This window comes from Lagenorhynchus albirostris, chromosome 8, assembly GCF_949774975.1.
Source record: "Lagenorhynchus albirostris chromosome 8, mLagAlb1.1, whole genome shotgun sequence".
NCBI lineage: Eukaryota > Metazoa > Chordata > Mammalia > Artiodactyla > Delphinidae > Lagenorhynchus > Lagenorhynchus albirostris.
In genome coordinates this window covers 28,300,514-28,324,853 of record NC_083102.1, presented here as the reverse complement: position 1 = coordinate 28,324,853, position 24,340 = coordinate 28,300,514, and the positions used below count along the sequence as shown (strand labels likewise).

At 35.7% G+C, this 24,340-nt stretch overlaps 1 protein-coding gene across 4 annotated transcripts in view; it reads left to right on the top strand.

Annotated features, from left to right (window-relative positions):
- PTPRZ1 (protein tyrosine phosphatase receptor type Z1) overlaps nucleotides 1-24,340 on the top strand; it is a 159,232-nt gene that overhangs the window by 31,025 nt on the left and 103,867 nt on the right. For 3 of the 4 annotated variants that reach the window (XM_060156788.1, XM_060156786.1, XM_060156787.1), the window contains exon 2: nucleotides 18,420-18,485. In XM_060156788.1, the coding sequence (XP_060012771.1) occupies nucleotides 18,420-18,485 (66 nt within the window). Of the gene's footprint in view, nucleotides 1-18,419; nucleotides 18,486-24,340 lie in introns of those variants that run through there. The other variant, XM_060156789.1, reaches the window with a different exon arrangement.

The following is a 24,340-nucleotide window of genomic DNA, read 5'->3' as shown; positions in this document are numbered from 1 at the left end:
TATTTCATTTATCATATATTCATTCATTTTTTAACTGATATTTAGAGAACATCAGCTGTGTATCGTATTTTTCTTCATGTGCTGATTTCATGTTCTTAGATGACCATAATTGATGTAATAATTATTTTGAGTCTTAACATTTTGATTATTCCATTTTGACACAATAAATAATCTTAGCTCTGTGTCACCATTCCCATGAACAGGAAATGTATTTTAATTCTTTATTAATAAAATTTGAATGGGCCTATAATCAGAAGGTACTCAGATAATTTTGTACAATAAGTTTGAAAGGATAGTTTTCAGAGTTTCTAGAATTTGAAAGAATAACTTCTATAGTTTCCAGAATGTATGGTTTGGTTTCTAAAAATAATGAGAACTTGACTCTGGATAGAAATATAACTTTTATGTCAGTGATACTTTAATAAATACAAGAACAATTTTGCTCAATTACCTGGAAAAGTAACTACATACATAATCTATCATAGTTCAGTTTTTATATGGACCTAATAATTATAGGTGATTTCTTACTTTGACAGATTCAAAACAAGTTCATTTTTGCTATTTACTAAAGTTATTCAGTGTATTTAAAGATTTTTAATGAACTATATTTATGTAGATCTATCTCTACCTTTAAAACTCTTAATGTTCTTTTACTGATTTGAACCTCAGGATATGCTTTTCGTGTTGATTTAACTGAAGAAACTATAGATAATTTAATTCTGCAATATGATGAGGAGGAGGACTTTTCCTCTTGCCTTGGAATTGCTGATATTTGTCTTGGGATGAAAACCAAAGTACCTAAGAGTTCCATGTTCTATGGAAAACCTCCGACAATTGGAGGCAACACCCTTCCCCAGGACTTATGAAGAGAACAAATCCTACCACAGTCAGCCATCACCCCGGCATCCCTCACAGTAGTTCCTGGCCTTTGTGAGCAGAGTCCTGGAAGAGAGAGACGAGTCTTAGGGTGACTTATCAAGGACATCTGCCCCATACAGTGCCCTATGGTAAGGGTGTTTCTCCCCACTCCCTGACTTAAGCCTACAACAAAGTCATGTAAATATGGGATTAAGCCATGATAATCATTCAGGAAGGTCTGGGCTTTCTGCAAGAAGTGGAAATTGGATTTCCCTGGTGGTGCAGTGGTTAAGAATCTGCCTGCCAATTCAGGGGACACAGGTTTGAGCCCTGGTTCAGGAAGATCCCACATGCCGTGGAGCAACTAAGCCCGTGCACCACAACTACTGAGCCTGTGCTCTAGAGCCGGAGAGCCACAACTACTGAGCCTGTGTGCCACAACTACTGAAGCCCGCGCGCCTAGAGCCCGTGATCTGCAACAAGAGAAGCCACCGCGATGAGAAGCCCGCGCACCGCAACAAAGAGTAGCCCCCGCTCGCCGCAACTAGGGAAAGCCTGCACGCAGCAACAAAGACCCAATGCAGCCAAAAATAAATAAAATTTTTTAAAAAAAGAAGTGAAAATTGACAGCCATAAGATTTAAATCTAAGGTTTTGCTGAGAGTTGCAAATAAATATATTCAATGTATGCGGCTGTTTCTTTGTTCTAGTCTTTATACACACACACACAAAGTGTGAAGGAAAACCAGGATCTGTGATATGAATTCACATTAAGACCTGTTTTGAAAATACATTACCTTTTCTATGTGGTCCTACCACAAGTAAATCTGCATTATTTTTCTGGTAGTTCTCCTAATTATTTTATCACTACCTCTCCCTTTTATTCTTTTTCCATCACCCTGTTGTATCCCTCCTAGATTTTTAGCCAGATTTACAAGAGGTGCTGATCATAGTAAGTGGTTTCCTTCCTATTTCAATTGCCTCTGCTACACAAAGGGCACAAGGACCTTGGCTACATAAGACACTACAAAAAAAGTTATGGTTCTCTGTCTATATGATAATACTCTTATCCTCACTGTAATGTTTCAGTGGTACTTTTTTTTAGGAAACATCTATTGATGAATCTCTGGTCTTAGAAGTTAGCCTGGTAATAGCAGTTTAAAAAGGGCTCTTCCTCTATTTAAAGGAAGCAGTTATTCTAAAAGCACAGGGTCTGTATTGACTAAATACTATATCAGAGCTTGAAAGATTACATCTGGAATGTTTTCTGTCTTGTGAACCTTCAGATTCAAAACATAAATTTCAGATTTAAGGCAGCATGTGGATGAGTATTAATCATTCCCTGATGTACAGCATGGTTATTTTTATACTTAATAGCAGTTTACTTATAAAATTAAGTGGATTGTCTTCTTACTAATGCACTGGAGGTTAAATAAAAGGAATTTTATTTTTTTATTAAACTGTTGTCCGTTTTGTTCAATCCAGGCTCTATCTCAGCAGTCTGAAATTTAGTTCAATATTTTTGGTACAGTGTCATGAGGTGGGCTTCCATAGTTCAAATTAAGCTTCTTGGCTTACAAAGAATTATAATTCAGTTGAACGTTATTATTGTTTGTTGGATGCCTGACCTAGTATCGAGTTCTCAAAAACTGAGTTTGGTTTGAAGGTGTTTTAGGTGGTTGGCTTTTTCCCTCCATTTCAAGGGGAGGTGTTGGGTGGGGCATGGGAAGTAGCAGAGGGTTTTGACTACACTTGTCAAAGCACATCAAAAAATCTACAAACAGTAAATGCTGGAGAGGGTGTGGAGAAAAGAGAACCCTCTTGCACTGTTGGTGGGAATGTAGATTGATACAGCCACTTTGGAGAAGAGTATGGACATTCCTTAAAAAACTAAAAGTAGAACTACCATACGACCCAGCAATCCCACTACTGGGCATATACCCTGAGAAAACCATAATTCAAAAAGAGTCATGTACCACAGTGTTCATTGCAGCTCTATTTACAATAGCCAGGACATGGAAGCAACCTAAGGGTCTATTGACAGATGAATGGATAAAGAAGATGTGGCACATATATACAATGGAATATTACTCAGCCATAAATAGAAATGAAATTGAGTTATTTGTAGTGAGGTGGATGGACCTAGAGTCTGTCATGCAGAGTGAAGTAAGTCAGAAAGAGAAAAGCAAATACCGTATGCTAACACATATATATGGAATCTAAAAAAAAAACGTTCTGAAGAACCTAGGGGCAGGACAGGAATAAAGATGCAGACGTAGAGAATGGACTTGAGGACACGGGGAGGGGGAAGGGTAAGCTGGTACGAAGTGAGAGAGTGGCATGGACTTATATACACTACCAGATGTAAAGTAGATAGCTAGTGGGAAGCAGCCGCATAGCACAGGGAGAGCAGCTCGGTGCTTTGTGACCACCTAGAGGGGTGGGAGAGAGACGCAAGAGGGAGGAGATATGGGGATATATGTATATGTATAGCTGATTCACTTTGTTATAAAGCAGAAACTAACACACCATTGTAAAGCAATTATACTCCAATAAAGATGTTAAAAAAGAATAAAAATAAAAATGAAGATAAAATGAACCCCAGACAGAAGGGAGTCAGACAAGCCTATATTCACTGAAGGAGAATGACAGCTGCCATACATAGAAGAATGTATGGACGCACAAATGCTTAGTGAATTTGGTAAAGTTGGGTCAAAGAAAGGGGAAGCTTTAGATTAGCAGGCTTGAGTGAGTTACAAGAGCCTAAGAACACAATCCCATGTAGAGAGAGAAATTGAGTCCCAAGAAATCCTGGAGGAGGTCAGAGGAGCGGAACATGTGGAAACACTTTCTATATGAGACACAAGGGTTGAAAGGGGTCTATGAGTGAAGATAAAAGGTGATTAGAAGGTGGAGCGGAGGGGACTTGCAAATCTTCCTGTGCAGCGGCTTCTGTTTTCTTGGCAGCGGCAGAAGGTTGAGTCAGCTCCTAACAGTAAATGCAGAGATTTAGCACAATCACCGGTCTGGAAAATGTTGATTACCAGAGAAGGATAAATAAATTCAACGTGGCAGGGAAGAGTCCTCTGAGATTTTAAATCCTAAATTTGTAGTTTATTCACTTAGTGAATATTCATTGAATACCTACTGTGTGCCTAGGTTAGTGCTGAGTACACAGCAGAACAAGGTAGACACATTTCCAGTTCTCAAGGAGTTCGGAGCCTCGCGTAGTAAACAAATATCAAAAACTTATTACACAACTTAATACTCAGTTATAATTGTGAGAACGAATATGTAAAAGTCATAATGGAAAGGACTTCTGTGAAGAAGTGGTGTTAGGATATCACATGAAGGATGAGAAGGCCTGGGCGTGGTAAGGAGGCAGAGAAGGGAATGAGGAGAGATATCCAGGCAGGGTAATGCTAAGCAAAGGCTCTGGGGAGGGAGTTGCTGGAGGGTGGCAGGGCAGGGCTTCCCACCCTTCCTGCTGTGGTGCCTCTAGTGGGTGACAGGTGTGTCCAATATTCATCTGTTCAGCTCTTAATGTGGTACCCCGAATTTGGCATATCTCTAGATGTTTTTACATTTCATGTTTATAATCTTTGAATTAATTCATTTATTTAGCAAGTATGTATTTGATAAAATGATGCTACATTTAACCTGTGCTAATTTTATAAATATCATAAACCAACCAACCAATAGTGTGTAAAATGAAAGTTTACCTTGGGGTTGCTTACAAAGAAATTGGGACGATTCTCTTACCTTAGACGACTGATATGGGAGAAAGTTTTCTCTCGTTTCTTTTTTTTTTTTTTTTTTTTTTTGCGGTACGTGGGCCTCTCACTGTTGTGGCCTCTCCCCTTATGGAGCACAGTCTCCGGACACGCAGGCTCAGCGGCCATGGCTCACAGGCCCAGCTGCTCCGCGGCATGTGGGATCTTCCCGGACTGGGGCACGAACCCGTGTCCCCTGCATGGGCAGGCAGACTCTCAAACACTGCGCCACCAGGGAAGCCCTCTCTCATTTCTTTTTAATTGAGTACTGTCCGTACAATAGAATAAGATTGAGAGGAATTTCAAATTATTTAATATTCAACCAAAAGAATTCCTAATGTACTTACACAGACATTAAATAAACAATTCAGGAAATCATTCATAAAGTTCAGGCAAAAATAATCCAACTTAGTTTTTGGGGAAAACTGGAACTGTTGCCTGGAATTATCCAGCTCCACTGACTATATTTCTTAAATTGCATACTTATCCTCTTTACCTCTATATACAGCACCTATTTACAGAGAAGCAAAAACCTGGCATTGCTTTTCTTAGCTGTGGTTTGTTACACCTCTGTGAAAGCATATGTGTTTACCACTGTCTTAAATCATCGGTTTGTGGTTGCTTGATATTATCTGAATTTTTAAAGCATGACTTTTGTTATTTGTGTAGAAAATTTTTTTAGCATACTGTAAATTTCTGGTAGTGATTTGTATCGTCACTTACAAAAGTGCATATTGTTTCAGGTCCTAAGTAAGCTTCATGCATAGAAAAGATCCCACTGCTCACTCTTCTTGTACCCAAATGTAAACTCCTGGCGACTAGAGAGTGTGAAAGCCATCAAGTGTGTGTCCATGGCAATCTGCTGGCTGTGTGCAGGAAGTTACAGCGGCATTAAGCCATGAAAAGGATCAATTGTTTTTGTGAAAAATCCTCAAGATGTGCCTTGAATGCGAAGAATCAAGTTCACTAAAATCGTAAATCATCTATTAATCGTTTTTTTTTCTGAAATGTCCTTAGTGGTCACTGGTATTCTAAAGAACAAAATGAAAAATACGATTAAAACCAGAACATAAAAGATTGTTGAAGACCGTGGAATAAAATCCTCAGTGCTTTTTCTTCTTGAAGAGTTTTTAGTGGATACTTGGTGTACCTCTCCTGAGTATGGAGCGGAACACAGTGTGAGGTTTATATCTTTCATTCATTTATTCACTTATGTGCCAGGCTAGTTTTACAGATGAAAATATTCCAGGGTTTTCTGGTTATATCCAAAAGCACTGCGAGGTTTCCCATAAATAATTTGGTGGACTGGGAATTAAGGACAGCATTGTACAAGAGGCTGATTAAACTACATTAATTCTTGTTGGACGTGCCAGGGAAATGGGGGTGGGCTTTCTCCCTCTGAGGAGAGAAAGATAAGCAAGGCTCACTAGGGCATCTCAATATACTGCACACATGCTCTTGCTGACTGACAGGGGCTCTGTGTGAGATGTGAAAGCCATGGCAGGGCAGGGCATTACCACCTGCTCCCCGGGCATGGAACACCACCCCAGATCAGCAGGCTCTCCCTGCTCAGGGGGGAACAGTGCATCCCCCAGCTACTGTACTGCCTAGGGGTGTTCAGGTAGAAAGTGAGTGCAGAGCCTTAAGGTTCTAGCTGGGATCTTCTTGGGAAAAGCCTAGCAATGCTGCTCACTCTGACACCAGAGAGGATTCTGGGAATTCTAAGCTCACAGGAAACATTCCTTTCATTTAAAGATTACATGAAGCAAAACATCTCAGTTAGTTGGAGGTACATAGATATCAGTTAAAATTAAAAGGGTTCTCAGTTTCTGTAAGATATTTTTTTGGGGGTTAAAAAAAGGTAGTTTAAAATAATGTGTATTTCAGTAGTTAGTATTTTCTTAGCTTGCCAGTGACCTTGAATGACATGTTAAAGCACTTGAGGCATTATGCTTCTAGTTTGTGACCTCCTTGAAGAGGCCCTGTTTTACATTGTGCATCCCTAGTGCATGGAGTTTAAATGTGAAGCCAATGACTGTTAAATGAATTCTACAGGAACATTCCATTTGGCACCATTGTGATGCAAGGGCATTCCGCACAACTGAATTTTTTAAGTAACTAAAATACATCCTTTGAAGCACAAATTATTTATTTTAAAAATCTCTCCAGTATTTTGATGAAATCTAAAAAATATAAATGGGTTTTTCTATCTTATTGAAAATATTTTTCATATAATTTAGCTTTTTAAATGTTATATCAGTATTCTTATCTGAAATAATTTTTTGCAACACTATTGAATGAGAGCCATTTTTCACATCATTAATAGTTCATTACTATTTTTGAGGTTGTCCTTCTGATTTTTAATGGTGGTTAGGTCAACTTCCTCAACTATCTACTGAAACTTCTTGATGGTATTTGAATTTCTTACCTCAGATTTTCTTCTTTACATTAGACACAGTTGTCTATATTAGGTCCATTACTGTGGCATAGTTTTTGTGACTTACTTTCATCTGGATTCATGATAGTTGCATGTATGTTGAAGATGCCAAAATCTGAACTTTGGGTATTGCTAATGTAATATAAGGGAATTCTATGTGCTCATTGGCTTTGAAGCTATTCCTGTAGCTATTCAGCTTTTTAAATGAATCGATTTCAGTTAAATTAAATTAAAATTTGTATATTATTAACAGCCTAGTTCTCCTCTGGATCTTTTCAATTAGATTAAGTATGTTATTGAGTAAAACTGACTATAAAATATAGGTAGAAAATGTGTACTTCTTGTATTGAAATTCAATGGACGTATTTCTGAAAATAATCTTCATGTAAAATGACTTTCCACTCCCCATTTGTTGGCAAATTAAGTTTGTTGTTTTGCAGAGAAGATAAAGAATCAGTGAAATTGCTGAAGTTGGAAAAAAAATAGCAGGTTGAACTCTAAATGTGATATACATATTTATAGACTGATAGCCATGTGTGATTTGTCCTAAGCATGTGTTGATAGTGATTGTTATACCCACTCTGTAGATATGGGAATTGAAACTTAGAAACATTGACTCACCCAGAGAGCTAGTACGCAATCCAACAGGCATTTTAAGCAATATTAATTGGGTAATGTCTTACATGGAAATGACAGAATGGATAAAGTTCCTGTCCTACACAATGCATTAAATAACCACTGTTCATTCTATAAAAGAATGTGTAAATCAGCTTCAGTTTTCTTTCCAGATGAAAGCATAATTGCTTGTGTTTATAAACACATTCAAATGAATTAATTCATTGGACCCCAAACCCCCTCACCAGTATAGGAGGGACTTATTTTTCAAATAGAGGAACTGAGCCTCTGAGAGGGCAAAGGAGTCTCCTAGAGGTCTACAACTGGAAGTTTAAAAGCCAGGATTTGCATTCCTAGCTCTTCTGTCTCCTTATCTCCGTCCCTAGTTCCAGTCTCTTCCCATTATGATACACAGCCTTTCAAAGTATCACAAATCAAAATTAGCTTTCCTTTTTTTGTGAGCAGCACCCTTGACTGGAGAAGTTGAGCCACTGTAGGAGGCAAGTAGCTGTAAAGCATATTAACATGAATATGAACTCTTTTAGTGAAATCTTAGTGCTAAATATGAAGACATAACAGCTCTAAGCATTTAGCCCTTGCCTTTTCGTCCTGTAATCTCTGTTCAGTCAGTATGACCATTTAAAGAATAAATATGGGAAAAGAGAAGAGCATTATTTTTAATCTAAAGTTCACTATTTTTATATTTAAGAGTATACTTGGAGGGCTGATTTTAGCAATTCTTTTAATCATAGATCTGTTCAGTCACTCCTTTGTTCTTTTATTGTAAAACTCAAAACATCAATAAAATAACATTTATTTGAGCACCAGATGGGTATCATGAGATTTTATTTCCAAGGTTAAATCAACATGGTTTTGGCTAGACATATGATAGATTATCAGTTAAACATTTTCCACCAAAAATGTTGGCCATTAATGAAATCAATGGGAAAAGCATAAACTTCAGAAAAGTGTGAAGTCACTTAGACGTTTAAAAAGATATTAAGGAAGACATAAGTTCTATCTCAATATCTCATGTCTTCATGATATATCATATATAAATCGCAAGGCCTAAATCCTTTCATAAAAAAACACGTTTTCTTTTCCCTTGAGTTTCAAAGATGCTACCCTTGGTCTGCTGTAAGGTGCTCTTTTTCATTTAACCATCTCCACTGTCATATTAGACACTGCAGGAATATGTTAATTATCTTAAGGTGTCTCAGTGGCCCAGTAACTCGAGGGCAAAATGCCAGCAGAATCCTGGCTGCAATCCATGTTGAAAACACTGCATTAACTTGTTCAGTCTCTTGACATCCTCACAAACAGAAAGATACACCTGGAGAGAAAACGTATTTGTTCCAATTGAGTTAACTATTGGAATATTTATTTTGGAATACCAAAATAAATATATCCAACCCCTGGCCAACCATTTGTGATTGTGTGTCAAAAGTAACTAATGAGCACTGTTCTCTAAGGCTATTAATTATGTACTGAACGAGAATGCTTTTTAGGTACTGTTCCTCTGAGTGCAATAAACCTGGATAATCGAGGCAACCTAATGAGCATCTTTGAGCATCTGCCACTGCAGAGAGCTTTCAAGTTTCAGGCAGAAGTCAGGAAAAACTTTTGCACCAGTGGGCCAGTAAGACCCAGTGCTGTCTTTGGTCAGGATCAGACACCCATGCAAGACTTGGAGATAAGTGTGTTGTGATTGATGATTGAACTGATGTTGGTTCACAGAATTATTATGGAGGCACCAAGTTCCATGGAGAATGAATACATCTGCAGTAGAAGGGTAAGAGAGTACAACTGGGGTGCTTTGCGAAGAGTAGAGGCATTGTGGGGGGAATAAAAGTATCAAGCAGAGGAAATCAAATAAAACGATTCTGCTAGCCAGATGGAGCATCCCTGTACTGTACCAATCAATTGAGCCAATAGGGTTTGAGCAGTTTCCGCTTACTTCAAATACATTTTGTAACAGAGCAAGATAAGATGATGAATAATAATTATCTCTTGGTAGTCTGGTGGCAATGAAACATCTGTACCAATAAAGCAATAGATGTAATCATTTTTATACAATTAAGAGCAAAATCAGTGACTAATATTGGTAGGTGCTTGTTAACAATGGAAAGCCAACTAATTAAGGATGTCATCAAAGCATTTAATTCTTTAAAATTGCTAGTGGGGAAAGTGGCTCTAAAATGAGGAACTTCTTTAAAATGTAAACAATGGGAACTTTTAAATAAATAATGATCTTAATCCCCCTTAAGTCCTTCTGAAACAAAGAAAGCATGAATGTTGTAAAAATCCTGCTTTTTAAAATGTATTCATTTTGGAATATAGCTAGGAAATTAGATAAGGATAGCCCCTTTAAGTTTAATTAAAATTAAATATTATGTTTTTCAGTGTTCACATTGCTCTTGTGGGACTCAGTTCAACATGTGAATACAGGGTTTTGTATTTTCTATCTGCACTGTGTCCATACTTATCTTTAAGACTAAAGAATACTTTAGGGTACAAAGCAAACAGCAACAGTAAACAAATGAATACTTTTGTGACTGAACAAGCACATGCAATCATGCTGCGCCCATGATATGTCACTTTTTTTTTTCTTTTTGCTTCACTATTGAAAGGAAAAACTAAATACTTGAAAAATAAATTCAGGAAATCATGTGAGTTGAAAAACACATTTTTTACAAAGAACTCAAAATGGTTTAATATATGCCATATCTTTTGTTGTAACATCTTGTTAATAAACAGGAGATACCTTTTTCTGTTTTATAATTGTAGAAATACAAGCAAAGACATGTGACTCGTCCAAGGTCAGGACTCAAAGGGAAAGTCTATATTTCTAACCCTAAGAATTAGTGAAAAGAGGCACAAAATATTGATATATGTTTATAGTTTAAATTAGGTAGGTCTACAGTGTGCTCACTGTGGTTTCTTTTTGAAATGTTGCCCAAGCCAAAGCAGATTTAATGTGGCTTACTAAGTCTATAAAATATATTGACAAAAATATTTTAAATCATTATAATATCAAAAATATTTTAAATATCAAAAATATTTTAAATATCAAAAATATTTTTAATCATTAAAAATCCATTGAAAATATTAGTCTTTTATTATAATGAATATGCTTCTTATGAATAAAAGCTTTCCATTTTTCTAGAGAAAAGTAAAAAATGAAAAACATGACAAAAATGAATTTTTAGTCAATATTCTGGAAAGAAGTCAAGAAAATCTTTCTGCCTTGCCCAGACATAACTACGTGGTGAATCAGTCAACACACCAGCAGCAGTTTTAACATACGATCCACACCTATTTCTGAAGAGGTTGCCATCTCCAAGTTGCCAGATTTTCCCACTTAATGGATAGATTCCTATGTTTGGGCATAATCTTATGTAAGTGAAAGGTATTATTAGAAGTAAGACACAAATTAAAATAAGGCTGTTTCAAGGTCTACTCAAAAATAAAGGATCCAGTCAATGTGATCATTATGGCCAATAAGATGATCTGCGAGTTACTGCATTGCTATTTTGCTATGGCTCTTGTTTTTAGTTTTCTTGGTAGCTGAAGTGCTCAGATTGCTTGCCATGTGTAGACTTGGCTATGATTTCCTAAACTTAAACATGCGGTTAACACTAGCTAATGCATGCAGGCTCTTGTGAGTAAGGAGAAGATTTTATTGTAAAATCCAAAATAAGCAGGGAAAAATGGGTTTCAAGCATTTTGGGGGGTTTCAAGCAAAACATAGTTATATATTTGTCTCTAACCGATTTGGCTGTAGAATCAGAGATATTGTTTCAGAAGTGCATATACACTTTAAATTTTTAAAATATTCACTCATACAAACTCAAAATACATGGAAAGCATAAAAACATAGAAAAAAGTAAAAATCACTCCCAGTGGCACAGCATGAGGAAATTTACATTTCTGAATATTATGTGATATTCTCAAAATTGCATCATAACTTGATGTTTTATACTAGGTACATTTCTTCACATCAGTAAAACTTTTGAAACTTAATTTTAATGGATTCACACCGTTTCACATGATGAACATTTAAATTTCCCCACTTTTTGAACATGAACATATTTTCCAATTGTTCACTGTTAGTTTCAGTGCTGTAAACATCTTGGTACCTGGCACTTTGTTCTCATCTCTGTTAATCTTTTAAAATATATTCCTTGGAATGGAATTACCGTCTCAAAGAATATGAGAAATATGTATTTCATTGGATGTCTGACAACCAAAACAAGCATATGGAAGAAATGGCCCCCTCTTCTTTACCTTATCCCTTATCCCTTATGTTCAATCTTTCCATCTCCTTTTACAGTTTTCCATTCGACTTTTTTTTAGTATAGTGCCTCAAGGATCTACTTTTTCATCTCTTTAACCTTATCATTAAATAAACAGGTAACCTGTACTCTAATAACTCATTTTTCCAGAATTCCTGTCTTTAACAGTATGAATTCATGTGCCCTCATATTTGGTGATAAGTTGCAATTTAAGTTTTGAAACCGTAAAAAGTACTTACATTTTTAAACCTCTGCAGAGAGGAGAAAACTAATGGTATTCTTTTTTTATAACCCTGGAAAGCAGTTGAAATTGGAAGACAAATGGTTTTGGGGAAAATAATATATGTGTGTTTTTTAAAGTTACATCTGAAGTGATTAACAGTTTAAGTACAGTGTTTGAACTATAAATATATCCTAAACAAGCCTATTATCTGAATTACCATAATTAACTAAATTATGTTTCACAAATGTCTTTGCGTATATACTGGATACAAGTTTATATTCCAGATAGGTAAAGATGAGGTATGTGCTAACACAATTTGACAGCAAACACTGAATGACAGGAAAATGCACAGATAAAACCTGCCATGTATGATATTATGATATTATAGACTCTATACTATACTCATGGGCAGATTTCATTTTCCTTGGAAAGTTTGCCTCAGTTGGCTAATCAAGCTTTTGGTTTAGATCACTTGGGTCATAAACTCAGCTTTCTTATCAAACAAAGATATTTACAATAGAGTATCTGAAGAAATAAAGGACTTTTGTAGCCAGATGATGTGTTCACAGGTGTTCATTAATCAAAAGCTGATTCTCTCCTTAAAGGAACTCATTTCTGATTTTATTTTTTTCTTCTCTGAGAGGGGACTGCTATTATTTTGTTTTCAGTAATTGATAGTTATGACTGCAGTAACCATCAACCTTTTTTATCACTGCCACTTCAGCCTTATGCGTGTCTGACTGTCAAATGATTTAGGGGATGGTTATAATCACTCTGATAATACTAGTCTGTTTCCAGGGTTTTCCACGTTCTTCTCTAAGTGGTCACCAGCCACTTAACCTTTCTTCTCCCACCCCCTGCCACCTCTTTCACTTCAATTAGAAATATTTGTTTGTTTGTGGGTTTATTTATTTACTATTTTTCTTTAAAATATACTCAGTATACAAAATGTATTCAACACTTTTTCAGTCAGCTCAGCAGATTATCTCTTTCATGCTTTTAAAAGAAATCTAGATGAGAGGAGAGAATAGGATGAAAACAAAAAGTGAAGATTGATGTGACCCTTGTATCATGGAGAGCCATAACCAAGTCCCTAGTAAATCCCTAGTGACCTACACAGACCCTATAGGAGAGCCCAGCTGGCTTCCCAATTCTTTGGTTCCATGATTTGCCCAATGCCCTTTCTCTACCTGAGACATTTTAGACCCTCTCCCCGAGTCTTCCCTCAGTCAAAGTCTATACTCAAAGGCTTTAAAGATTCATCTATAATTCTGTTCCTTCTTCTCTGCCTTTCCAGATTTCTTCCATCAACTGACTTCCTTTTCCCCTCCTCTGAAGTTCCTTAGTGATATTTTTAAAGGATGTGAAATATGCAAATATCATTTATCTTGGAAAAGTCTACTTTGAGAAATCTAGTTTTAGGATCCCAGTCTTCAAATTTATAACTGTGGCTATTTTCTACCTGAAGTTACTTTTTCTGAGGACCACTCTATTTCTTCTCTGTCATATATTTGGCCTCTTAATAGCATTAAAATATGTGTGTGTGTGTGTGTGTGTGTGTGTGTGTGTGTGTATTTTGTCAGAGCACTGCTGCTAGGTTATGTGGTAGAATACAGGTGATGAATTGTTGATCAACATAAAGCAGAGACTTTCTTTAGGCATTTAGGGCAAAATCAGAGGCATTTGTATAATTGAAAATATTTATAATGATATTTTTAGCAGAAAATGAGCAACATTATTTTTTTTTGGTTTATAAAGCATGCGCAAAAAAATGCTAAATTTATCTACATCATCCATGTGGTGGTTATCAAAACTTTGGTTTCCATTTGAGTGTAAAGAAAAATAAAGGAATATGTGGCATATACATGTTTGCAAATAAGTAGGTGCTCAAGTTAAGTACAGGATGGAATAGATTGAAACAGAGACATTTAAGGTTACCTAAAATAGTATAAACCAAATTTCTCTCAACTTTGGTAACCACTTCATGAAGAATAATTTTTCAGGACAAATTTTAGAGTTACCTTTTAAAAAGGTATACTGATGTATATGTTCTTATTGTGTATCATGTGTACAATTCATTCCTGAAATTTATTTCTTAGTTTTATCCCTACAAAACACTCACACCGAAGCAGACCTGGAAAATACTTTTGAACAGAGAGAAACAAAATATAAAAACTAAAGAAACTAAAATCCACAGAAACAAAAAAATTCTATGTTTCATTATTCTAATTGATTTTAAAATGTGTAAGCACTTTGATAGATTCTACTTTATATAGGATTTACTGGTTCTCAAAGTATATAATGCAACAAAAAAGTGAACCTAGATTCTTTTTTTCTTGTTCATTGGAGCTATCACATCTCATCTATCAGATCTCTAAGTAGAATTTTAAAAGTGGGGTACTCTCTCACGCCCAAGGACTATGTAATTAGCATATGAATGTGTAACGGATTATTTGAAGTAATAATTAAGGGAACAATACAAAAAGGAACTGAAGAGAGTTACCAACACCTGGGAATCTTGTATTGAAAAAAGCTTTCTTAACCTAAGTAATTAGAAACCAAGGACAAATGCTGATTGTGTAGCCATAAAGCCCTACAAGGAGAGCTAAATCTGCTGACACTTTGCTGTCATCCTTTAGCCTGAACCATTAAAACAAGAGCTTAGTTGTTTTATCTGTTTCAACATAATACTTGTTCAATGTAGGTTTTGTGTGGTATTTGATCTTCTGAAATCATCAAAATGCACTTATATGACAAAACTGTCTTTACATTTTAAAAATATTTATATTCAAAACATAAAAGATGACAAAAAATCTTTTCCCTGTGGTCAGTGCAAAGTTTCAGAGGAAAATTCCAACTGATGGCCAGGTCAGATTAGGTATACAGTCAATTCGCTATAATTTTTTTTTTTTTTTTTGATGTGGACCAACAAAATCTGTGTTGAATTTGTTACACTATTGCTTCCGTTTTTCTTATGTTCTGGTTTTTTGGCCCCATGGCATGTGGGATCTTAGCTCCCCGACCAGAGATCGAACCCTCACCCCCTGCATTGGGAGGCGAAATCTAAACCAGACCCCAGGGAAGTCCCAATTCTCTATAATTTATTTGTCTAAGTAATTCCTGCTGGTGAAGTTCAACCCCAGTGTATTGTTTTGTTTTATTTTGTTTCTCTTGAAGAGGTTCCTACTCAGGCAGAGCACTTAAGGGAGTAACCAATAGCTCAGGATTGTTAGGAATCCTTGATATTGTGGAAGACTTAGTGAGTACGAGGCAGAAGCCATGGATTATTGTTTCCGTTTTTGTCACTTTCTGCCTGTACAAACCACTTACATTTCCTTGGGAAAAATTACCTTATCTCTAAAATTATTTTTCTGTAGTCTGTTAAAGTCTGGATCAAATGACCTTTGAGGCCATAACTGTATATATTCCTTGATCATGAAAAAACACTTGTCCCCAGAATTTAACCTTAAATGACTACCATTTTATGGTACAACTCTATGTAAAAAAAAATTATGAACCTAATGATTATTTTTTAAGTAGAAAAGTAAATATATGCATGAATATTCAAAGCAGCATTATTCATGATAGCCCCAAAGAGGATACAACCCAAGTATCCTCAGTTGATGAATGGATAAAAGAAATGTGGCATAGCCAACGTCAAAACAAAAATTACAGCGTACAAAATTAAACAGGCAAGGAAAACTTTCTTCGAGGCTATTGCAGTAGGGGAGAGAAGGCAGAATCCAGTCTGAGCTCAACTCTGATGAGGCAGAGAGGGTAAGGTTTTTTACGAGCTAGGTTAAGCCCCAGTGTAAAAGTAATGCAGGACATGAGAGGAAGTCATAGGCCATCCGCATTTGCTAATTGTCTCTATTCAAAGGAAAAATAAGCTCATATCATTATGACAGGAGGTAGTTTTTGCAACTTGGAGCAAGACACCTAGCTGGAAGTTAGGTTCCTACCCTCCCACAGAAAGTAGGAGATAAGGGTGCTTATTTCCTTCAATGGTTACATTTCAGAGAGACAATTCCCATATTCTTGAGAAGTACAGTCCTAGTTGTAAAATTGGCATGTGGCTAATAAAAAAGATTTACATCTTAAAGGAATAGAGAGAAAATTTATAAATTTTCTAAACTGAATGCTGGAAGAAAAGGGAGGTCAAGAGCCTAGAGCTAGGAAGTAGCCTGTCTAAAGTTTAGTCAAGCTGAGGGGAATTTTAAGGCCATCTTGGTCACCGTACAATAGACTACTATTAGACAATAAAAAGGAATGAAGTACTGATATATCCTACAACGTGGATAAACCTTGGAAATGTTAATTATGCAAAGTTAAAGAAGCCAGTCACAAAAGGCCATGTATTGTGTGATTCTGTTTTTTAGAAATATCTAGAATATCCAAATCTATAGAGATAAAGTAGCTTAGTGAAGGTAGAAATGGGCTAGGGGGTGGCAGCTAAAGGGTATGGGGTTTCTTTCTGGGATAATGAAGATGTTCTAAAATTGTTTGTAGTGATGATTGCACAGCTCTGTGAATACACTAAATGCCATTAAATTTCATGGGTGAATTGTAAGATGTGTAAATCACATTTCAGTAAAGCTGTTATAAAAACAAATTATTTGTTGAAATGTGCTCCACAGCCAGTAGAATATTTACCTATATTTATGGGTAATGAAATTTTTAAAACAATTTTTTTTTGTTTTCTCCAAGCTAGGTTTTGGTTTTGAATAATCTGTGGATTCAGAATGTGTATTTCTGGAAGCTGGCCTGCTTTTAAGTTTTTATAAAATATTTTAGTATGTATTACCGTGTTCTAATCAGATTGTATATAACATGGGAGAGAAAAATAATTTCTGAAATGTCCTTGAGATATTTGCCTCCTTGAAATTGGGAGCTGTCAATAAAGAAAAAAACACCTGTGTAGAGAGAATAAGAGGAAGTAGAGTCTGTCTTCGCAGCTGATGAGAAAGATCTATCTATCTATTTATATAATATGTATATATGTATATGGTATGGTATGGTATAAATAAGTCCTCACATTCAAATGAAAGCTATATTGACAGAACCCCAGTTTATGAATAAGTAATGTTCCACACATTCATTTGTAAATGAGCTATTTGTAGCCTTTTCTTCTCTTTCTTTTTTTTTTTTGGCTACGTCATGTAGCTTGCAGGATCTCAGTTCCCAAGCAGGGACTGAACTCGGGCCACAGCAGTGAAAGCCAGGAATTCTAACCACGAGGCCACCAGGGAACTCCTGTAGCCTTTTCTACAGAAATAGTTTTGTCAACACTGATCAGGTTCCAAACCTAGTTCACGAAGATTTATTCTGCCCACAATGTAGCTGAAATGGAGTACTAGGGTTAACACAGGCTGGGATAAAGGGAGCAATAGCACAATGGCACAGGAAGGAGGAGGATGAATCATAACATCCCTGTTTCTTGGGTACAGGAATGACTCCAGGCAAAATTTTGAATTGTGTGGAGTGAGACTTTGACTTCCATCCATTTTCTTTTCTGTACCCCTTGTCCCATGTTCAAGATGTAGAGTCTCTATCTCTAGGTCATGAAGCATCCACTACTTTTATGGTACTCCAAGCTTCCCACTGTATTACCTCATCAGCCATCTCTGTTCCTCCAAGACACAAATTCACCTACACCGTCTAACACAACCTTTCTCCCAGCCAACATACACACACACATTTAAATTTCCATTTCTTCAAGGCAGTTAATTTTGTTTTGCCTTGTAGGGAAGTAAATTTTGAAAACGTGGTAACCTCTGGATCTCCTAGAAGCATTTACAGATAAAACTTGGGTTGTAACCTTAAAAGTATCTCTAATCTATAGGATTTCAAGTATTCAACTTAGGGAATGGTAAGAAAAGTCTGAAGATAGGACAAGCTGTCCTTTCTGACCCCAGTCTCACTTTGGGATGAAACCCTCTAGGTTGCTCCTGCTTTTCACAGAATATTTTCTTTGTCTCTGTCTGAACTTTAGCAGTTTTTAACTGTGCCCTGCTAAAACTCACACTAATTACCAGAGCGTGGACAGTGGAGTCTATAATGGTGGCAGTTGGAATTGGGAGGAGACATTGGGAAGGTGACATAGAAAAGAGTAATCAAGGACCATTTATAGTATGAATGATGCTTTGGGCATCTTATATTTTTTTCAATTTGCACACATATTTTTCTATGCATTGATCAATTGGTTTTTCTTGGTTGTAGATTGGGCTTATGGATACTACAGACAACAGAGAAAACTTGTTGAAGAGATTGGCTGGTCCTATACAGGTAAATATATTAGAATATAATGAAATTCAATGGAAAATTCTATTTGTTTTTGTATCTGTTTTTATATGTAAAAGAAAACTTTGTAGCTCCACACATCATTTTAACTTAGCTACATGGGTATGCAATTAATCACTAAAAATGTATCATATGCAAAATGATTTCTAGTGATTTTCCATTAGCAAGTTGGTAGTGTAAAGTATATTGATCTCAGACAGAGCTAGATTTGAATCTCAGATCCACACTAGCTATGTCTCCTTGGGAAAAATGCATAACCTAATTGAGGTTCAGTTTTTTCATCTGTGAAATGGAGGATTTTTCTGAGCATTAAATGAGATAAATGGAGTTGACACAGAGCCTCCTTGTAAATAGAAGATTCTCAATAAATGTTAGCTGCTATTTTTGTTATGATCACAGTTGTTGTTATGATCAATGTTAACAAATATTGAGGGGAATCTTGCTTTCAAAAGGGGTTTCCTTCTGAATTACTGTGCTGAGTTAATTGGAATCAGGGTCTAACGTGATTTTGTGTGATTACCAGACGTGGCTTTGAGCATCATGTGCAGCTGAAGTTGGCTTAAAATAGTTACATCCAGAAATCCTGATCAGAAACCTTAGGAAAGAAGAGAAGCTCTAGGCTTGATCAGATGAGCCTGGATGGAACCTAGAGGGAACATGACATGCCTCATGACCATCTGAGATAAAGCTGAATAGTAGAGTTGGGTACTCATTAGAAATAAGATTGGGTTGATAAGTCAGGATCAAATTAAAAGGGCTTCAACAAGAGCCTAGCCAATTTGGACTTTATTTTATAGATGAAGGGCAGAAGCATGATGAATTTTGTAGCAAGGCATGCATTTTCTTTCTTTTTTTTATTCTTACTTTAAAAGTAGAAACTTAAAAAAAAAATTCAAACACAAAGAAGAACATAAAAATCATTTTTTACTCCCACCAGGTACATCCACTAGAAAATTTGGTATATTCTTTTCAGGCCAGTTTTTATTATATTATGTTTATATATTTTTTATATAGAGTTTTACATCCAATTTATTCTGGAAATTAGTTCTGAGCAGTGACAATTCCTGTTCATCCTGGTACTTAAGGTACTTAATAGTCCATTGAATAAATGTTTCATTTTTAATCATCCAGTTCAAGCTATTCACTGTTTAAAGAAATGGTGGCAAATAGATGAATAGATACGTCTATATTTTTATCATTTTTTATTAGAGAATCCTTGATATGCCATTATTGAGTAGAAGAAAATAAATGCTTTCAAAATTCTTGATACACATGACCTAATTGCTTTCTAGAGAGCATATATATGCTTACATATAGTATAAGTAAGTGACTACCCCACTGAATAAACCAGGATTTAATGACTGTCATTTTGAAAATCTTCACCAATTTGACATGTTTAAAAAATGACATTTTGTTTTAATTTGTTCTGTTTGATTACTGTTGAAGTCAGTATTTTAATTTTCATTAGTCATTTGTATCACCTTTTCTATGAAATAAGTTAAATTAGAACATGGAAAATAATCAAGATATCCATCAAAGCAGGAAAAATTGAACAAATTAAGGCATATCTAGCCTGTGGATTACTGTGCAGATGGGCATGTGGTTTTTCTGTATGATATTGTATAGAAAGACTTGCTCTTAATTTACCCATTTATAATTATGACCTATATATCTAACGAATTCTGCCTTATTATTTTTAATTTTTTTAATCTTGAGAAATATATAAAAACAAAGATTCTCCATAATTCTAAGCCATTTTTAATTATTTAAAGTAATTATTCTTTTTTAAAAGTTTTGTTTATGTTTTGCTCTTATGTACTTAATGTAATGAACATCCTCAAATTCTACTTACTTGAGCAATTGTTTTTCAGAAAAATTGGACTTTAACAAAAAGAGAGTTGTTGGATCAAAGTGCCTACTGTTTTTAATATTAATATATATGGTCAAATAAATATGGTCAAATTTTAGAAAATTGTGTTAATTTATCCATTTCCCCACATTTTTACTCACACTAATTTAAAAACTCTGATCAACTTGTTTGACAAAAAGTAAAATGCCATTTTTAATTTGCTTTTATCTAATTACTTAATTTCTTAAGTTACCCCAAATAACAGGGTTTAGGTTAGGAGTTTGGGAGGACATATGGTAAATAAATACTACCTGAAGTAATGGTTAAGTGAATAAGAAGGGCACACCTGAGTAAGTACTATAAAAAAATGAACAATCCATTTATTTACCCTAAACAATTTCACTTTTGTTTTCAGTAAAAGTGTGTGTTACATTCTACTTGAATAAATTTGTGTCTTAGTTTGTCTGGATTTAATTCCAGGTTCTGGACCAATTTTTCTCTATTATATACATAACTCATACAACCTAAAGATTTTAAACTAAGTTATTTTGAGTAAAAGGTATCTTTTAAGTATGTTTAAATTATATTTAAGGTTTTTTTTAAGTATTTAAGGATTTAAACATAAGAGAAAAAATACTTTCCTTTAGTCTGACCTTATTAAAATAATACTAGAGCTATAAATAATATTAACAATAAAACAATCCTTAAACAAGAACAAAAATATATAACTGTTGTAGAAAACTTGATACATAAATATGTTCATAGAATAAAAATCAGCTGGTTAGTTTTGTTAACATCTACCTTCCTAGTTTGAGGTGGAACTAAAAGCAGGTTTACTTTAACTGATGAACTTTTAAACAGAGAACTCATATATTTACAAATGAAAAACAAGCTTTAATGCATCCTTCATTCTCCCTAAACCTAGAATCAGAAAATGGAGGACCTGTAGCCTAGGGAGAGAGAGGGTTACAGTTCTCATCACCCCAAGCAAGGGCAGGTGTATGAGGGGTAATGCCACCTGTTTCCAGCAGCCTGAGGTCCTTGAGGTTCCTGAAGGTGCCTCCTCAGGGCAGGAGAAGACAAGAAGATGGCAGTTTTACCAGTAGCTTCTTGCAAATACCACCATGCATATATTGCTATCTTAGGAGGCAGCCACAGAGCTCTTCCTTTTAATGGGCTAAATGCATGTAGACATGGCACCTGAAGAGTGGCCAGGCTTTCATGGATGGATCTATGCACAAACAATGCACAGTTCTTTGCTTTATAATCCAGTTGCATCATCCTGTTCATAACTTAAGGCCTATTGGCTTTAGCTCCTTTAAGAGACAGTCTGGTGATCAAAGGGATAGATTCATTAAAAAGTGTCATTTGCTATGGGAGGAGGGGTGGTAGGTCTCAAAAGGGAATGTTCCAGAGTTGAGGTGAGGGTGGAAGCTTACCAAAAGATCCTAGGAAGAGATTAGAAAGAGTTTCAGCTGAGGACATTTTATAGCTGCTTAGCTCAAGCTGAGTGTGGATTGATTATTTTGTCTGAATTCCAAGAGCATCAAAAAGAAAACAAACTAAAGCCTTTATCTAAATAAACATATCTCTCCCAAGCAAATCACACCAAAGCCAAGCATTTTAAATGTGGATTATTCACTATTAAGTATATTAACTCTTTTTCTTTTTAGTACAAATGTAGATAAAGGTTGGTAGTCTTTTCAATTTCTATGATTATTCCACCTGGAAAATGAAAAACTATATGTGTTAACTGTGTAAAGTTCCAGGATAAATTAATTTTAAGATTCTTAAATTTAAGTAATTGATGAATGGCTGAAGTAAATTGGTTTTGACCACACATAGGCCTAGTTTTGTTCACAGCAGCTTATCTTGTTGAGCTACGTGTCAGATTAGCTGCAATCTCAGAAGAAAAGACCTACCCTTGAATGTTTGTATATATAGAATTCTATTCATAAAAATTACTAAGAACATCGTAACATCTGTCTGTAAGAGAGCTCACTGCTTTACCATAAGCCATTTAAAAATATCATATCGCACATCAAACATGACTTAAATGGAATCATTTAAGCTAAGGTTGTTTAAGAAAGATTACACAATTGTAATATGTGAAGAAACAATAAAAATCCCTGCTGGCTACCAAATGGTTGGAGAAATAGAGGGTGGAACGGGAGGAGAAAGTATTACTCTTTCAGTTGTGTTATTTTAACATAGGTCATAAACAACTTTTCTATTCAGGATATATTCTATAATTATGTTGAGAAATGGCAGGGTTGGTAAATACAGTCACCAGTCCCATTTTTAAAGTTATTACAAGAAGGTGAGCAAAGTTCGTTTGTCACTCTGCAATGAAAGAATGAACTGTAAATATGGGAACGTCAGCACTAAAATCCAGTTCTTTCCTTAGTAACTTCATTTCATGTAAGGGTTGCATAAAGGTTTCTTCTGAAGGTTTCACATAAGGTTTCTTTCTGTTAACCTTAAATTTTCTATAACAATGCCTGAACAAAGACAATTCAATGAAAAAAAAAAAACTAAGTCATTTGGTCTTTTTTTTTTAATATCATGAACACATAGCCCATAATGATCACTTGAGATTAAGATTTTCCTTCTATTTGAGTTGTTAGACCTTTTCACCTTCAAGCAATGATAAGATCATCAGAAATGAATGGACTTTCACTGCTCTGTTCTTAGAAGTAGTCACTATTGAAATGTAGTCTTTATTTCCTGAAAATGAAAAAAAATTATTCTGTTGGTTCTTTTTCACCATACCTTAAGACAACTTGAAACTGAAAATTTTGTATTGATATATTCTCAAGTGTTCTTAAACCCAGATACCTTTAAAGTTTTAGTTAAAGGGTTGCATTGGGTACAAGTTAGAAAGGCCACACAGGAGTCACAATTAGACACTTGACTGAATACCTTGGAAGGAGAAAGTCTCTGAACGCTGAATTGATTTCTGCTTCCTTAAATAGAGTATCCTGTCTAAACAGTATTTCCAACACATATATAGACTAGAAGATGCTACTTGTGGAAAACAAAAGAACCATAATATAAGGTCGTGTATTGTCTTGTTTGATGTTTGGCATTTATTTTTGGACCATAGTTAGGTTTAGTAATTTTTCTTCTCTAACCTAGGAGAAAGTAGGCCAAAGGTAGCTCAGAAAGAAAATTTGAAGCTACCTTGAATAATGACTGATTTCTGGCTCCTAACGGGCCCAGCCGCTCTGCGGCATGTGGGATCCTCCCGGACCAGGACACGAACCCGTGTCCCCTGCATCGGCAGGCGGACTCCCAACCACTGCGCCACCAGGGAAGCCCCAGCCCTCTCTTTACATCTAGAATCTGAAAACATTTTTAACATATTATGTTTTCCTCTGAATCATCACTCCTTATCTAAAACAGACTGTTCATTTCTCATTTGCAACTTAAGAGTGAAAAGGCAAGTTCTAGAACTCCATGTATAGAATTACCTCATTTTTATAAAATATTATATGTTTATATGGGCATAGAAGAGAGGCCTGGAAAGATACACACAACCCTGTTGGCAGTGGTTACCCTTGAAGAACGGGACTATGGAGGGCCATAGGAGGCAGGAGACGATCACATCTTATTGCATGCGATTCGTATTTCGCTAATTGTTTAAACACGTATATTGAAACAAAAGGTTTTCAACTTGCTTCTCTTCGTTTTAGCTAAGAAGGGCAAGGTAGTTGGATAAGGACCACAGCTTTGCATTTTCACCTGTGAGAATGTAGGGTCCCTGCTAAGCTGCAGTGAGAGGATGCCACAGACATCTAATCAGAGCACGAGGACATGTAGAGTCAGGCTGTCTGGTCATCACTAACGTTCAGACTGACCAGGCTGTTTAACTGCTCTGTATTTCAGTTTTCTTTCAGTAAATAGTTTTTAACAATGCCCTCCCTGATTGTGCATGAATCAATCAGTGTTTCACATTGTTGTAGGAAATCTCTTTGAGCAGTTACGCTAC